At 40.4% G+C, this 17,893-nt stretch overlaps 2 protein-coding genes across 4 annotated transcripts in view; one reads left to right on the top strand and one right to left on the bottom strand.

Annotated features, from left to right (window-relative positions):
- Positions 1 to 3,441, top strand: part of EIF2B1 (eukaryotic translation initiation factor 2B subunit alpha) — an 8,445-nt gene extending 5,004 nt beyond the window's left edge. The window contains exons 6-9 of the mRNA XM_044989560.1: positions 128 to 196; positions 1,583 to 1,658; positions 2,588 to 2,713; positions 3,286 to 3,441. Coding sequence (XP_044845495.1) covers positions 128 to 196; positions 1,583 to 1,658; positions 2,588 to 2,713; positions 3,286 to 3,441 — 427 coding nt within the window. The remainder of the gene's footprint in view (positions 1 to 127; positions 197 to 1,582; positions 1,659 to 2,587; positions 2,714 to 3,285) is intronic.
- DDX55 (DEAD-box helicase 55) lies at positions 3,227 to 17,893 on the bottom strand. Of its 3 annotated transcripts, XM_044989555.1 has the most exons (14): positions 17,615 to 17,893; positions 16,579 to 16,629; positions 16,402 to 16,488; positions 15,606 to 15,697; positions 15,458 to 15,520; positions 13,998 to 14,147; positions 13,354 to 13,543; positions 12,496 to 12,578; positions 10,925 to 11,056; positions 9,848 to 9,940; positions 8,990 to 9,104; positions 7,006 to 7,174; positions 5,233 to 5,525; positions 3,227 to 4,235 (listed from the first exon to the last, which is right to left on the bottom strand). In XM_044989555.1, the coding sequence occupies exons 1-14, from the start codon at positions 17,720 to 17,722 to the stop codon at positions 4,074 to 4,076; spliced, it is 1,788 nt and encodes a 595-aa protein (XP_044845490.1). In that variant the 5' UTR covers positions 17,723 to 17,893; the 3' UTR covers positions 3,227 to 4,073. The 3 variants fall into 3 exon arrangements, with proteins under 3 accessions (XP_044845490.1, XP_044845492.1, XP_044845491.1); XM_044989557.1 differs by lacking the exon at positions 16,579 to 16,629 and having other exon boundaries at positions 16,402 to 16,442; positions 17,615 to 17,725; XM_044989556.1 differs by lacking the exons at positions 16,579 to 16,629; positions 17,615 to 17,893 and adding an exon at positions 17,096 to 17,117 and having other exon boundaries at positions 3,602 to 4,235; positions 16,402 to 16,442.

Here is a 17,893-nt window from a genome sequence, read left to right as displayed (position 1 = left end):
ATTTGGTAGGGCCCTAATTATCAGGTTTCATTCATATATACTGAAAAAAAATTAGTTTTATCACATCTATGAATTTCACTGACCTCTTTAAAGAAATTTCAAAACTTCATAAATATTATTTTAATAGGCAAAAAATGGCAAAGGCCCTTAGCAAGCTCAACGTTCCTGTGACTGTGATTCTAGATGCTGCAGTTGGGTAAGTATATTAATTACATTCTTAGATGTTAACAAGCCTTTTACTGTCCTTCTGGTTTTCATTTTAACTATTGTATATATGAACTTCCCAAAAGTTTCTTCAAATTGGAATGGATGGTTTTGCTAATTTAACCTTTCACTGTAGTATCAACTGGCACAGCTACTGTACAAGCTAAATCTTTTGAGAGTTAGGCTAATGTGATTGCCATAAATCAAGCAGAAGTATTTGATAATGTTTAGATGTTAAGTTGAAAAAGGTAATTAAACGTAAGTGTAGCATTTAGGGATATGGGGGAGCAAAGGAGCTGAGATGCTATAGCTAAGGGCTCTTTTGTCTGCCAGTGTTTTTTTAAAAAGTCAGATGCTTTATATATACATAAATGCAGTTGGATTTTTTTTTAAAGCTGATAATTGCTTACTGGATACCAGATTTTGAGTCCTAAATGCATGAGAATGGAACAGGGATGGTGTCCCTAGCCTGTGTTTGCCAGAAACTGTGAATGGGCGACAGGGGAGAGATCACCTGTTCTGTTCATTCTAGGGCACCTGGCATTGGCCACTGTCAGAAGACAGAATACTGGCCTAGATGGACCTTTAGTCTGACCCAGTATAGCCGTTCTTATGTTTATGTTCTTATGAACAGTGTGTTAATAAAACTTAATTCTCTATCCAATACAAAATGCCTGAGAGGCAATTGTCAAGAAGATACATACCACTCTAACGTGCTGTATTTTACAAGGTAGCTAACATGAGATCAGTGACTTGACTGATTAAGTTATCTGGCCAGATAACTCTGAGACAGAACTGAAAAAATGTAACTTCTCTCTTTATGAGCATTTTAGTTGGTGTTGCATTTCCTTCATGCACCAAGACACGTGCTATTTCCTTGGATGAGAGGTGCAGTATAAAAGTACAAAGTATGTTCTTTCTATCAGTTTTCTCCATGAAGGAGAAAACAGATCTGAGGGGTTATTGAAAGAAGGGAAAACATGGGATTAAAACATTTGGAATTATTTAAAAGTACATTTTGGTTGTGACCATCTTGAAATGTGGAGCTAAAATAACTTCATAATAATGTAATACTGAATATCTAAATTTCTGTAACTGATTACTAGTAACTAGATGACTTCAGCCAAAATAGCCTCAGCAACTTTTGAGGTCAATACCTCAAGTATGTTTGGAGAAGCATTGGTTATTTAATACTCCTGTTTGGGGAGATCAAGGAAGGATAATTCCAAGGACATTTGAATAGGCCGCATGCATATATCTGGATAGTTGCAAGAATGACTAGTCTACTGGAAAAGCAAAATGATCAGGAGGTATTAACAAAATTGTCACATTCCTAGTACTACACTATATGATTTAACTTTTTTTTTTTCTTAAACAGCTACATCATGGAGAAAGTGAACCTGGTAATAGTTGGTGCTGAAGGCGTGGTTGAAAGCGGAGGAATTATTAACAAGGTAAGAGGTGGTGAATTAGTGATTCTTCATATACCTGGAGCACGCTGCATGTTGATAGATTTTGAAAATGTGAGTAATGTTTGTATTTTATTTCTAGTTGATTTTTACTCACTATAACTTAATGAGCTCCTTCTAGATGATGCAGGGGGTGTTATTCAGGAAACTGATTGCTGCTGCTAATTATGTGTTAATAACCCATGCATTAGTGTCATGATTAAGACTATTACAGTAAGTTGCCATTTTCTACAGCCCATTCCAATTGAATAGTCTTCATGGTTACAACACACTAAAGTTTAAGATAAGACTCTGAAGCAAAACTGATTTTATCAGTTTCAGTTTTACAGAGTTGTCAGCATCAAAATCTATATTTAAGGCAATGGCTTTATTTTGCTTTCTCTGCTTTTTAAAAATAACCATATTCTGTTTGCAACTTTCATATTGATATGCAAAATAGAATATAGCCTAAAAAGTAGTTAGTTTGCAGACAGGTATATTTTTGGCTTGAAGGAGTACATTAGATATGAAAGCTAGTTAGAATAAACAAAGCTGTAACTTTCCTGACCTGAAACACACTGGTAGGTAGTACTCTTCGTTTATCGGAATAGAGAGTGGAAGTCAGGACTCCTGGCTTCTGTTCCCTTTTGTACTACTGCTTCCTCTGTGCATCAGTCTCCTGCTTTGTAAAATGAGGATACTACTTGCCTAGATCACAGGAGTGTTTGACATGTAATGGCGCACAGATAAAACTCTTTTAAAAGAGCATTGTGTTTCTTAAGCTTGGTTTCTGTGAAGAGTTCCAGGCTTTTCAGAAGTGCTCTCAGTTCAGATGTTAAGTACACTCAAAGAGTCTACTGGTTGGAACCATGGAAGTTTACTATCACTCAAGTATTGAGTGTATATACTGTTTTCCATCTAAACTGTCTCTGCAGATTGGTACAAATCAAATGGCTGTGTGTGCCAAAGCTCAGAATAAACCGTTTTATGTGGTAGCAGAAAGCTTCAAGTTTGTAAGACTCTTCCCTCTAAATCAACAGGATGTCCCAGATAAATTTAAGGTAAGGAAAATTCAGAATACTTTGCAACCCACAGAGCTGCACGTAAATTGGTTCTATGAGCAAAAAACTTTATGGTATTAAGATCTTTGCCATGAATTTACACCTAATGCACTGAAAATGTAGTTTACATTTTTCTATCTAGGGTAAGTCAAAGCCACTCCTGACCTGTAATAACATACAGTATAGCTTAAACAAAAGTGTGTTTGCCAATTTGGATTTTCCAACCCTCACTCACTTTACTAGTATTTTATAATATTGAAAAGCTTCCTGCTCTATGTACACTAAACCAAACTGCCAGAAGCAATAGCACTTCCTCTTGAGTTCTACCAACATACTATCCCTGAAGCAGCTCATTCAATAACAGGACAGGCAGCTGGCAGCAGAATGGCTGGATCAAGGGAAACTTTCCAGAACTATAAACCTTACCTATTACCGTAAATGATGAAGTGGTAGTACTAGGTGGCATTAGTCTACAGCTGGGGTCCACAAAGTTTGGTCAAGCCCATTTTCTTATTCGAGCTCAAAAAGATTTATTGTTTTGTGACAACTGATGGTTTTCTTCTCCCCCGCAGTACAAAGCAGACACCCTGAAAACAAACCGAAGTCTAACTGAGGAGCACCCCTGGATTGACTACACCTCACCATCACTAATTACATTGTTGTTTACAGACCTGGGTGTGTTAACTCCATCGGCTGTCAGCGATGAACTTATTAAACTTTATCTGTAAGGGAGCAGATTCACTGCACATTGTGCTCTGTTGTTCAATGACCATCCCTTCACAGTTGCAGAGTTTGACAGATATAAACTATCCCAACATGTCATAGAAAGGAAACAGTATAAGGATTAACTCATTACCAGCAGCCTTCTGATTTTTACAGTGAAGCAGAAAGTTTTGATTTCATTTATTACATAGAAATGGACCAGTGTGCAAACAGAAGTGTAAGTCATTGAGGATCTGAAGGTCTAAAATAAATTTTCGTAGAGGGGTGCAGCATTCTGAGGATACCACCTAAACTGCCTTTCCCCACATACGATCTCTGAACAAGTTTAAAAATTACTTAATGATTCCAGATATGTTAGGTACACATCTGAACAACAAGAATCCACCAGGCACTGATAACTGAATTCTACATTTCTTACCCAAAGCATTCAGTTTTGGAACAGCAGTCTGATTTAGTTCTGTCTTCAAAGTTGCAGCTATGCTTGTGCCCCCAGTAGAGATTCTACTAGATGCACATAGTTACCTACAAAACAGCCTTGGCTTCCATAAGTACTAACAGTGCAGAGCACAGCATGAAGTGGCCTTGTGTAAAAGTACAGCTTTACTAAAATGAGAGGGAGACACTTGAAGCAGGATTGTCAGTCTTCAGACTCTGAGTCAACCACAGCTTTGACTTTTCTCTCACTGCTCATCAGCCTCTTCTCAAACTCTTCCTCACTAATTTTACCCTTTTTTAACCTTTTCAAAAGTCGTGTGTCATTCAGCAGCTCCTCCATTTCCTCATCTTCAATATCAGAGCCCTGCAGATAGTTGAAACAGTGATTTATTCCTATAGTGAAATGCTTATGTTCTATATATTTGAACACTCTAGAAATAACCATATTAATTTTTTACTGCTGTCACTTTGTTACATGTCTTGTGCTGCTGCCATCCATTACGTAACCATATTAGGTTGGCCCTAGTATGTGTGGCAACACATGAGGCAGTAATAAGGGTTAAAGATGCTTTAGTAACAGAAGGGGACATGGGGAACAGTGGATTCTCTTCTAATAGCATTCAAAATACTATTTAAATCTTCCCTTTTTCCTGCTTTTTCAACCCTGACCCTATTAAAGGAAACCCCCAGATAAAATTAAACTTGCCAACTGAAAGGGGGGGCAAGGTTAAAATTAATACAAAGAACTTTGCTTTGCTAAAAGTAACATTACATTTGCATAAAACTTGCACGGAATATAATGAGTTTGAGCCACTTGCAAGGAGAGGGCAGCCTCACATCTTGCTCCAGAGGTGGTGGCTGAGGAAGGTGCAAACCAATGTATTTCCTAGATGCTGCCCATTTTGGACCATTCAGGCCTCCACAGGTTTCATGGCCCATCTTGACTTTCTGCTACTGGAGGCTTACAGCAGGATTCTGCTGACAGAAGCCAGGCAAGGAATAGAGCTTCGTCCCTCTCTATAGTGGGTTGACTGCTCACTTTTTTTCTTAAGCACTCTTTTGAGAATGTAAGAAACTCAGGTACTGCAGCTCCCTTCATTTCAGATTGCTTACAGCTCTGAGGAGTGAGACGTAAGCAATCCATTCACTGGCGGAGGAGGACTGGATGGAACTTGCTTTTGAATTCATCAAGTTCTGTCTTTGGGGGTGGCAGGCAGGCAATGTGGACAGACAGTTCTCCAACTCTCTACCAGACTGAAGTCCTTATACCCCCCCCCCCTTGCTTTCGGGGACTGTTACATTCTAACCTGGCTGTGACAATACTGAAGTAGTCACATGCGAGTTTGAGGAACTTAATTTACCTCTTCTCTTCTTCTTTTCGTTGTCATTTTCTTCTTCTTCTCCTTTTTGGCTTTCTGCTTTGACCAGGCTTTATTCCTTATGAATTTTCTTTTTCCTTCATTTTCTTGTCTGTCCTTTCTTTGCTGCTCTAACAGCTTTTGCCTTTGTTTTTCTCTATTTTTATCTTTGAAGGGAATGGAGTCTGTATCAATACTGACAGGAACAAAGTCTGAAAAACACTTTCCTTTTAGTTCAGGCATCTTTGGCATCCTCAGCAGGGCAAAACCTCGAGCAAAACTAGCAAAGTCCAGATCTGTTAAAATAAGGATTAAGAGATCAGCATGTGACAAAGTAATAGACCTAATCCACCAAAGTACTTAAACATATGAGTAGTTCTACTGATTTCAATGGGACTACTCATGTTTAAGTATTTTGCTGGGTTATGAAGGAAGGGGGGTGTATTTGCATAGGATTAAACGCAGACAGAGTTTATGTATGCAAAACCCCTTCCTTCCCTAACATACTGCTTCCATCTTGATACTCAATTGCTTCTCTACTTAGCAGTTTCTGGAAGTCTGTGCCTATCAGTGGGAAATTGTCCAACAAAATATTTTTTTAATCAAAAAAATGTCAATTTGTCCAAATGGAAATTGTTTACAAGATAGGGCCAGTTTCCACAAATTCAAAATAAATGGTAGGGAATAGGTTTTGAAGTTGTCAGAATGTCCCACTGCAACGTTTAACAAGTCATTTCAAAATTTATTTAAAAAAAGTAAAATAAAGGTAAAAAACTAAACGTTTAGAAACTTTTTGGTTGACCCAATCAAAAAAATTAATCTTACTGGTTTGCAAAAATTTTCAAGACAAGCTTTTCATCCCATTTCAGGGCAGGAAAAAGATTCAAAATCTCAAACTCTCGTGAGACAGAAAAATCATTCCTTGCCCAGCTTTACCTCACAGACCCAGAGAGAAGTTATTCAGTCCCCACACTTGTCATATAAACAGTCGTTAAAGTAATGCATTTTTCTGCAAAAATCAGCCCACTGTTAGATAAGAACATAAGAATGGCCAACTAGCACAGTATCCTGTCTACTGACAGTGACTAATGCCAGGTGTCCCAGAGGGAGTGAACCTAACAGGTAATAATCAAGTGATCTCTCTCCTGCCATCCATCTCCACCCTCTGACAACAGAGGGTGGGGACACCATTCCTTACTGGCTAATAGCCATTAATGGACTTAACCTCCATGAATTTATCTAGTTTTCTTTTAAACCCTGTTACAGTCCTAGCCTTCACAACCTCCTCAGGCAGAGTTCCACAGGTTCCATAGATGTGTTTAGAAAAATCTGTCACCAAGAGGCAATGCATCTTTTACTGTTTTCATTAAGTCAGACAAGGATCTCTGCGCACTGCAAGCAGTGGTCTATGTCGCTCTAAGATTTGCTTTCTTGCTCTGTCAGAATGGCATGGGCTGGGTTCTTATCTGCAACTTTGACTCTATCTCCCCTTTGTGGCTTTGACCAAATCACTTAACTTCTGTGCCTCAGTTTACCCCACTGTAAAATAGGATTATGCCTGCCTTCTGCAGAACTTCAGGAGTCAATAATTGAAGATGTAAAATTCTATATAATCATGAAAGTGGTATCAATATTTAACTTAACAGAAAGTAAACTGTTTGTATGGGAACTTGGCAGGTGGATGACCCTGTAGTGCTTGTGCAACAACATAACTTTTGCCAAACTGAATATAGTCTTTGAAGTAAAGTAAAAATAGCAGCTGCTGCTAGGAATTACCTTTTATTCGGAAGATAAGATTGCACTCGTGTTTGGCGTAGGCCTGCACACAAGATACAAATGCTTTCATCCCTTTCTCAAACATGGCTCTGTCAGCCAGAGACAGAGTCTTAAGTTTTGGAAGAACATCTACCACATTTTTCAGTGGTTTCATTTCCTGCATGGGACACTTAACCAAAAAAAAGAAAAAAACATAAGCAAGAGCTAAATGTAATGGTTTAAAATAAGCATTGGAACGTCGAACACATACTTCAACATTAATTAAGCCTCAACACATGGAGGATATTTACCTACCTCATGTTTTTTTACTGATGAAGAAACAAAGTTAAGAGGCCTAACCGTAGTTTACACATTGAGTTCTGAGAGAATAGGGAACAGAAAGCTATCCCTCCTCAGTGGTTTGAGCATTGGCCTGCTAAACCCAGGGTTGTGAGTTCAATCCTTGAGGAGGCCGCTTAGGGATCTGGGGCAAAAATTGGTCCTGCTAGTGAAGGCAGGGGCCTGGACTCGATGACCTTTCAAGGTCCCTTCCAGTTCTAGGAGATTGGTATATCTCCAGTTATTACCTATTACCTTTAATCCTCACTCAACTCCAATTACTAGATCTCACTGCAATTGTCCTATGCTAATCTGGTGGAATTAAGACCATTATTTTACTTTCAGCCCCAAAAGGAGGAGGAGGTCACTAAAAAGGCATACAGATTTTCTATTAAATATTACTGTATATATTCAATCATAAGCCAGTTCATTTATAAGCTGACCCCCCCAAAATGGATAAGTAAAAATGGAAAATTTTTATGACCCACTCATAAACTGACCCTATAATTCAGGGGTCAGCAAACTTTGGCTCCCAGGCCATCAGGATAAGCCGCTGTCGGACGAGATGGTTTGTTTACCTCAAGCTTCCGCATGCACAGAGGTAAACCTAAGTAAACAAAGTGTCCCGGCGTGCCAGCTGCTTATCCTGACGGGCATCAGGGAAGCGGGTCATCTTATGAACGGGTATAGAGAGGGAGAGGTGGGACACAGCCCCTCCCCCCAACAGAGGGAGCAAGGAGAGGCAGCACAGCCAGCACCTGCTTACCCTGACAGGCTCGGACAGCAACAGGTGGGGAATTATTTTGGGGGGGAGGGCAGAGAAGCTGGGGGTCAGGGGAGTAACCCCTATGACCACCCCCCACATGACCCCCCACACTCTCCCCATGCCATCCCTTCCCACCTTATTTGGGGAAGGCCAGGGGAGAATGTCTCTGGTGTGGTGGGAGCTGCTCCAGCAGGCATGCATAGCTGCAGCATGTTCCAGCGGGCCGGGCGGCACGGCCGCAGCCTGTCAGCCCGCTGCAGCTGCTTCGGAGGCTAGGGGGACAACAGCGTGTCCAGAAGCAGGGAGAGACTGGCCCCGCCTCTTCCCTTCTGGCTCTGCTGCCTCTCCTTGCTCCCTCTGTTGGGGGGAGGGGCTGTGTCCCACCTCTCCCTCTCTATACCCGTTCATAAGCCGACCCCCTTCTCTGATGCTTCCTTTTACACTAAAAAAATTCGGCTTATGAACAAGTATATACGGTAAGTAGATACACCTCTACCTCAATATAACGCTGTCCTCAGGAGCCAAAAAAATCTTACCGTGTTATAGGTGAAACCGCGTTATATCGAACTTGCTTTGATCCACCGGAGCGCACAGCCCCGCCCCACCCCCCGAGCACTGCTTTACCGCGTTATATCCAAATTTGTGCTATATCGGGTCGCATTATATCGGGATAGAGGTGTAATTACACAATGCAGGGACCAATCCTGTTTTAGCAGGGAGATGAATTAGTTTACATAAGTGTCTCTCAAGTCTATTTTTTGTTACTCAGCTAGGTTAAAACATCTCATATACATGTTTTAAAATTTATGTATTCTGATTGGGAAAAAAATGGTTTTAGGTCCCATGAATTAGTTTTCATTGTAATTCTTTTCTGCTGTTAAGAAATAAAAGCCAACTCACCTTTTGGTTTATTGAGAGAAAATTTACGTAAGATTCTTCCATGGGAAGCAAAAACACAAGCGCACTGCCTAAATGGCCAATTCGAGCTGTTCGACCACAGCGATGCACAAAGGCACTAAAAACACAACAGAAAGTTGTTTTAACAGGACGAGATGCTCAATTTGCTTTTAAAGTAATACAAGACAATGAGTGGAATGGCAGGTTTTATGGAACAGATCTAGGGCTACTGTACACTCGATGTAGGTGAGTAACTACCAACAGGTGTTACCTGAATACAGTGCAAGCAGCATATAATCCCCCCAGCACTCAAATGTTCATGTTAAAAGAAGATTTGTCAAATATTTGAGAGAGAGAGAGAGAGAGAGAGATGTTAAAATGATGACACTGGTACCTGTAAGATAGGGAAATAAAGCTAATTAAAGTAACAATTTTTAATCCTCATTATAGCACTTCCTGAACAGCTCTGCCCTGGCCTACATCTCTGCTCATTTGCTTCTTTCATTCCCTGAATGTCTCCCACCTTACTTACTTACCTTTGGTATTCTCTCCTGCCACCCCTTATGCTAGGAACTCTTTTCCATACCCTGTAAATGGCCACTACCATTTTATTAATATTAACCCACCTAACCTATAAGTGCTGTTACAAATGTCAGTTTTAACAAAAACTGCAGTGTTCCAATCTTCCTTTGGGCATGTGAGACAGCTGCATTGTTTTGTCTATCCAATCAGACTAAGTCTTGGGCAGGGAGTAGATCTTCCACTGTGTTTTGTACAGTACTGAGCTCATTCTGCACTTAAACAGCACATTTATGTAAACAGAAATGGGATTCAAGTTCTTAGGAAGAATTGAAGTTGTACCTTGCACTGCTAGGTGGATCATACTGTAAAACCCAGTTTACTTCTGGAATGTCTATGCCACGGGCCATCACATCAGTGCAAACTAAAATGCCACTAGAAAGTTGGAAGAAAATGCAAATTTTTGATTAAATAGTCATTTTAGAAGTGCCAGCCAACAGCTCCCAACTTCTGCTCTGATTTATACATCATGCATCCCCAATCGAGGCTGTGGGAGTGCATGTCAAGGCAGAATATTTGGCCTTAAATTTTTAAAAAAAATATGAATATCAACATTAGAGAACATACTACAGATGAGCTAAAATTCACATTTAATGAAAATTCCACTGAGTATTTAGGAAAAGGAATGTATTTGTATTATATCCTACATACCACTAATTTAAGCTGGATAATCAACTCTTCCCTTTACAAGTTCCATATTTAAATTATTTCCCCTGCTTCTAAGTACTATAAGCATATTAAAGATCAAATGATCTAACTGCAGTTTTTAAACTATCAATAGGAGATGGGGGAAATGATTCCATTTCACATAGAAAGCTAAAACTGAATTCCTAATGCTTAGATGGCAATAAAAAGGACATAACGGGGCAAGAATTCCAGCCTTTTTCCAATGACACACAAATATTGCTGGGCCCTAATGACTGCACATATTACAGAACTGACAAAGGCAGATAACTTTAATGGAAATGAAAAAGCATTTTGTTGGTGATAAACCCAAATTCTTTTGTTCATATACTAATAAATGAATCTCTGGGTTTCAACTCCTTTTATCAGAGAGGGGAATTTTCACCATCGCTTCTCTTTCAAATGGGAGTTACCCAAGAGCAGTTTGTGTTATTGTTTTACAAATTTATCTGAAATTTTTCCTCATTCAGTAGACCTATAAACACTTAAAAGTGAGTGTGATTTGTATCATCCACATTATCCCAGCTACTTCAGTAGTCTAGCTAGCAGCCTGCTCAACAGGAAAGCCACATTTCTATAGTCAAGTGATATGTACTTCCCCAGGCTGAAAGATGAAGTTTTACCTTTCTTAGCATGTACACCTTTGACTGGAGTAGTCTATTCAAACGCTCTTACCTTGGGAGTTTCCGAAACTCGGTAAATATCTTGTTACGTTTATGTTTCATTTTCCCATGAATGCACATTATTTTCACATTTTTAACTAAGGATTCCAGAGCTTTCCCATAATATTCCACACAGGCACAGGTACTGAAGAGAAAATGAAAACCACAAAAAGTCAGCATCAACTTTTGTTTGTAAGCTGCATTTTTAATGTTACAATTGCATGTGAAAGGTGTTGCCTCGAAAGCCCTGGAGTCTTGGAGTGCTCTGCTTAGCCACAGAACGGGAACAACATGACAGGACAGTGCAAACTTCCTCCACGATGCCCTGCCAATGTGCCTAAATTCTGATCCAGAGGAACCTCCATGGTTCAATCCTTGGCCTCTCTGGTGAAGTTACCAATCATGCTTGTGGTATGTGTGATACAGTTATCCATGAGGAACTGGATTGAGACTATCAACCCATTTCACATAGGTCACTGGACAGCCCTCAGATAGATGATGAGTTTCCATCATTACCAATTTGTGCTGGATTTTAAGAGCTAAGCTGAAAGCAAATGACATCCCCATTACTGGCACTCTGAGCCATCCAGTCTCTTGCTAGGAAAATTTGTTACTATTAAAAATAGGAATGTAGCTGAAGATCCTTTACAATAAATTTTCTAGACTCAACTATTTCTACTATATTCTTGAGGCGAGATATATTGTGAGTCTAAAGAAAGGCAATGCAGGATGTTGGACTAAATGGCTTCCTATGGGTCCCTTAAAGCACTAACAGTTCTATTATTCTATACATTCATCCAAGATATAAAGATGTCTTTAGAACCAGCTTAATTTGTTTTATGCCAGCAAAGGCCTTTCATACGAGACCTAAAATTGAGGTCCTGCCATTTCTGGTCACCAAAGATCCCATGCTGTTTTTCACATGAGTAGGAGCACTGGTTCTCAGTACCCTGGCCAAATTCTAAAAAGGGTTACAATTACATTCTGTCTCACTAAATACCCCCTGAAGTGTCAGACAATATTTTTCATCACTTCCTGTTCTTAACTATCAATTGGTGTTGATGTTAAACACCAGCTATATTCCACCTCATTTTATAAAGTACAAACATTGCTTTACCTACTACAATTTGCCTGTCAATTTAAAGGTCTGATTCTGAATTCCTTGCACACCCAAAATCACTTTGAATTAATTTTGCATTCAGCGGGAATGTAAGATCTAGCCTTACAGGTGGAAAGGGCTCGAGGATCCTTCTGACAGAAAGGTGCTATACCAATTGCCTATTATTACTAAAAGTATGAGCATTATTTTAATGACTAATGTACAGCTGTCTATGATAATACCATATTGTGGTTAAGAAATAAACACTGAAAGTTCACATGGCCTGAGCAGTTCTTTCATTATCACAAAGTATAAGACAATTTTAATGTGAAGCAATGATCCATCCCCTTTTTTGTGCATTGTACACTAAACAGAAAGTAGTTAATGTGCTCTCTAGTAGATCATCTTTAGCATGTGTGCCTCATACAGCACTGAGCACACAAATAATCATTGCACTGTTTTCACAAAGAAACCAGATGAATTACCTGAAAAAGACCAGATGTTTTTCCTGCTTGTGTTGTCGAAGAAAATGCACCAACTGATTAAATTTTTCATCTGCTTTGCATATCTACACAACATCAAAAACATACAGAAAATAAACAGTGGGTTCAAGATGAGCTGATTTGCTTGTTTCTTCCATTCACCTCAGTATAGAGCCTTTGTGATTCATTCATCACTAATATAGGAGGCATTTTACGCAAGTTAATGCTTCTGAGATGTATTCCACATACATCAGTGTGGGAATACTGTCCTTTATGTATATTGCTGCTTACTGAAGTTAATTAAAAAGAAATAAACATTAACGCTGGAATTCAGCTATTATTGGAGGTTTCTGAAGCTGAACTATTGACCTAATTACAAATCTTGATTGAATTTATTTTCTCAGTGAGTAAATAAAGAATGACCTCAGGGGTTGGGGAGTGTTACATATTATCCCCATTTCAGGGACAGGGAAAAATGAGGCACAGAAAAGTTGAGCATGTTCCCCAAGGTTATAGAAAGTGAATCAGTGGCAGAGCAAGGAATTAAGGCCAGCAATCCTGATTTAGCGTCTCCAACTCAAGCTACTTGACAATCCTGCTTCAGAGGAATTTGAAAGGTCTTTGGCTTGCTTTAGTAGTTGATTTATCTGCATGAATCCTTCTGAGGGAAGCTCCTATTTCAATCTTTGTTTACTGCAATAATGTTGCTAGCTGTTTTTGCTGCAGTCTTAGAATATTCACTGTTGCATTGTTTCTGAAGGTAACATGACAGTCAAACTGCAATGCACCAGAATGCAACATTCTGAGTTCATCATTATGTTTAAAACAGAAACAACAAATGTGGGGAGCAGGGAGCCTCACCATGTAGTAATTTTCAAGCCGTGTGGGTGTTTTCTGAGTGCTACTTGCTGCCACTCCCTTCTCTTTCACTGCAATGCGGACAGGATTTCGGAGACCTGCTCTCACCAGGTTCTCTACTTCTTGAGTTTGAGTTGCTGAAAACAGGCCTGTTCGTCTCTGCTTGGGCAAAAAGTCCAGAATGGTATTTAAACTGCAAGTAAACACAATTTAAAAAGAAAATGGCTCCAGATTTCCATCAAGAGTAAATTTTATAATCAGTTTTTAAACAGAATGATTTTTACAGAAGGGTGCTGTGCACAACACCAGCTATTGCACTACCAATCATGTGTTTGCTTGACTGATTATACCCCATGTGTGTTTGCATCTGAGGTTTTAAATATGAGGTCAGATGAGATTTACTTGAATGTACTATGAATAACTATGTTTTTGATTATTAGCCTTGTTATGTTCCCCACTTCCCTTGGCTCTTCTCCTACATTTTAATCTCACTGTGTGACCTTTTACAAGTCATGTAACCTTTCTGTGACTCAGTTCTTCATCTGTAGCATAGGAATAATATTAATGGTTGTAAAATGCTTTGAGAGCCTTAGATGGATAGCATTATAGGAATTACAAGTACTACTAGAATTATATTTAAAAAATACCTTGCTTCGAATCCCATATCTAGAAGTCTGTCTGCTTCATCCAATACCAGCACATCAAGGGATTTCACACAACTTGCTAAATCCAGCCCATCTGCTTTTCTTCTGAACATATCCTCCAGACGGCCCGGTGTGGCTATAATGATGTTCCCACTATCAGTGATGGAATATACAGTTTAGGTTAGATTTTAATTGTACTTGGATGTCAACACCACCCCAGAATCTCATACCACAAACCTGCATTCAAAACACAGTCTGGAATCTTCAAGTGGGGACTGACCTGTGCACTTCTGACTGTGGAAGAGAGCTCTGTACACTAAAGATTTTCCTATTGTGTGTCTTATTAACATATAAAGTGCTCAGACATTATGCTGAAGGGTGAAAGAACAAAACCCTAAAGATAAATAACTTATGCATACAACAGCTCCCCAGCTACTTATATTAATCCTAGAGCTCAAAAAGCTATAAAATAGCTGTAAACTGAAAAGCATTCTGGGTACTGGCATGCAAACAAGACCACCAAGTATATGCCACTTTATTTCAGAATTTCCACATAAGTATCACCACAAAAAGCAGTTTGTTAAAATTATATATCAAATTTACTTAGACAATAGTCTGGTATTCCCAATTCAGGCCTCTGACAGAGTGCCCAGCAAGAAAGGCTGAGTCAACACTCTGTTCACAACAACTCCAATCAAGCAAGGCAGAATGGAGCTGACTAAGCAGAGCTGTGCCTAATTTGTGGGTGGGACAGGGCAGAAAGGCTAATTAAGCTATTAGCCAGGAAGGGGGTGGGAGGAGAGAGATTGCTCTCCCCTGCTTGTTATAGCAGCTGTATATGTTATGAAGGTAGTGGGAATCCATTTGTAAATAAACTGCACAAGGTGTTGGACCAGCAGAAGAGTCTCAGAGTAGTTTGTAGATGGGACCAGAGGCAGGAGCCAGGAGGCCTTGTTACAAGGCCACAGATTGCATTCACTTAATTGTGAGAAACCAGAGTATTTTTTTTTTAAACAAAGATCATTCACCTTCTACACGCTTTTTTCAACCCCACCCTTCCCAAGCTGAACCACAAGGCTATTTATTTAAGATCCTCTTTAGCACTTACCCCGCTGTGAGATTTTACGCTAAGTAAGCCAACTAAAATCTCTCTTTAGTAAAAAATAAAATAAATAAATAAATAAATAAATAGTTTATGCTATGCACTAGCCCTCGGTCAGTAATATATTTGATCCCTTCCTACTGTTTTGTTAGTCCCTCATTATGTGTGTCTAATTAGGAGACAGATCCTGCAAGCACAAAATACATAAATAACTTGATTTATAGAAGGCAATGGGTTAAATACATCCTTAAATATGTGCAGGATTAGCACCCTAATTTATAAACTCCTTGGGGCAGGGATTATGCTTCATTTCTGCTCTGAGAGCCACCAATAGAAATACATTAATTATCAGTTAACTCACCCATGTTCTTTGAACTTTTCAATATCTTCTACTGGATTCCTACCACCAATCAAAAGAATCTGTCTGAAACAAGAAACATGTCACTCAAAAATTTGCAAACAAAAGCCAAAGGGAAGTCTGTTTTCATTACAAATCTAAGCATGCCTACCTAAATTGGAGGAAGTGTTTTGTGAAATGTGATAGCACTTCATCAATCTGAACAGCTAACTCTCTTGTGGGCGTGATGACTATGGCTCCAACCTGCTCATTAGAACAAAAGGAAAGACAGAAATAGACAAATGCCCCAAAAGACATTTACTATTTGCTGTGACTATGAAATTATGATGCTAAAGTTTCCATGTGCAAACACCATTTTTGTTAAAATGCTGAGAAATAAACAAGTGATCCAATTCAACCATCACATCCTGAAATATGACAAAATGGGCTGCATTTTACACAACAGACTGCACAGTACAGTAAAACAAAATCCCTTTTAAGTTGGGCGCAGAACTTTTTTTTTTTAAGGCAATAAAAAGGTCTTTAGTGACAGGTAGCACGGAAGTGAATTCAAATTTGTTCAGAAATCAAGAGACATTACAATAAAAAACTAAACGATCATACTTACTTGATTTCATTACACTGTGTGTTATCTTAAAATATAACTTCCTCTCTAACAGTTTACAGACATCTTTTGGTCTTGGTAAACAAAAAGCAGTACACAAGTACAAATTATTACTAATCAATTTCACAAGCTAGTCAGGAACACATTTAAACAAATCTATAAGCAGCAGCACAGTACTTTAAAAATTGTTTTCAATTAATTTCTGGTTACGAATGTAGTAAGGGCCTGATCCTGCAAACCTTTAATCATATGTGTAACTTGACTCTTAAGTAGTCCTATAAATCTTCAATCTTAAATTACAGCTATATATTTATATATTCAAAATCCCTCAATTCAGTCTTACCTGCATTTTCTTTAACTTTTCTTCCCGTCTGAGGAGAATTTCTAATATGGGAATTACAAAAGCTAATGTTTTGCCACTGCCTGTTACCTGTGAATATTGAAGCAAAGTTAGTTTCTTCACAAATGCAAATACTTGTAAGAAAAAACCAACAGTGAATTCAATTCACAAAATACTCACCGCTTCCGCAGCAACATCTTTATTGTTCATAAACAAAGGTATAGTTGCAGACTAAAGGGAACAGAAATATTGTGCACTTACATCTTCACTGGTTTAAACAAATCTTACGCAACTCAATTCACCCAAGGATCTAAAAGTGCTTTACAAACGCACATAAGTGTCATCAACCCCATTTTACAGATGGGAAAATGAATCCCAGAGAAGTTAAGTGGTTGCTCTAGGTCACACAGGAAGTGCAGGGGGAAGAGAGATACGGACCTGCCCTGAGAGAAATGGGGGCTTGGGAGGGCCCCAGTGTGTCTTGGAAGGGGAACCTGGCAGACTGGGGGTAGCATGGATTGCAGATGGGAAGCTTGACAGGGTGGCAATAATTGGAGAAGTCTGTTTGTGGGGCGGGGGCAGGTTTGAACGGTGACTGACCCAGAGATAGAAAACCCAGGAGTTCTGACTCTCCATCCCCTGTTCTAAGCACCAGCCCCCCCCACCCCCCCATCTAAAGCAGAGCACTTGAACCAACTTGTCATTTCCACAGCTCACTAGAGCAGCACACACTAGCACCTATTGCCTTCTCAGGCGCTACTCGTTACATAATGGAGCATCTTCCTTTGGGACTTGCCATCCCCTTTGCACTATACACAGCGACAACCCGCACCAAAGGGGCCCTCCCCCGTCACATTACAAAAAAGGCAGCGCACGCAGGTCACACCATGGACGCTCCGCTGTACTGACGGGAGGGGCCGGCAAGCACCAGACAAAGACTCACAGGAGCCTCCACTGCACTGGGGGGTGGGGGCAACGCCGCGAGGGCTCCCGCCTTCCAAAGGGCCCAGCAGGTACAGCTGCTCGGAGCCGTGAGGGAGTCTCACCCGGGGCCAGACGGCCGAGCTCTCCCCCACACCGGGTTAAAGGGGATGGTGGCGGTCACGGGCTCGGGGGCGGGGCAGGGCAGAGCCCCCCCGTACTGAGCACGGACCACACCACAGAGCCGCCCCCCCCCAGTCATGGCCCAGCAGGCGGGGCTGCTCCCTCCCCCTACCTGCACGGGGGTCATGTGGGGGAAGCCCAGCTCCCGCAGGGTCCGCAGGACGCCCGGGCTGAGCGTGACGGGCAGAGACTCCCACCTCCCCTCGGTCACCCTCTCCATCTTGCACGGGCTCCTTGTGCTTCCGTCCGTCCGCCCGCTCAGGCTGCCCCCCGGCCTGGCGGGGTCCCTTCGTCAATGAGTCCGTGGGAAAACAGCGGCCGGGCGCAGATGCGTTCCGCTTTGCGGCAGGGTGGCGGTACAGAGCTGCTGCCGGTGTAGTGTGAAGAGCCG

This window comes from Mauremys mutica, chromosome 16, assembly GCF_020497125.1.
Source record: "Mauremys mutica isolate MM-2020 ecotype Southern chromosome 16, ASM2049712v1, whole genome shotgun sequence".
Taxonomy (NCBI): Eukaryota; Metazoa; Chordata; order Testudines; family Geoemydidae; genus Mauremys; species Mauremys mutica.
Note: the sequence above shows the minus strand (reverse complement) of the source record. Positions and strands in the feature narration are given on the sequence as shown.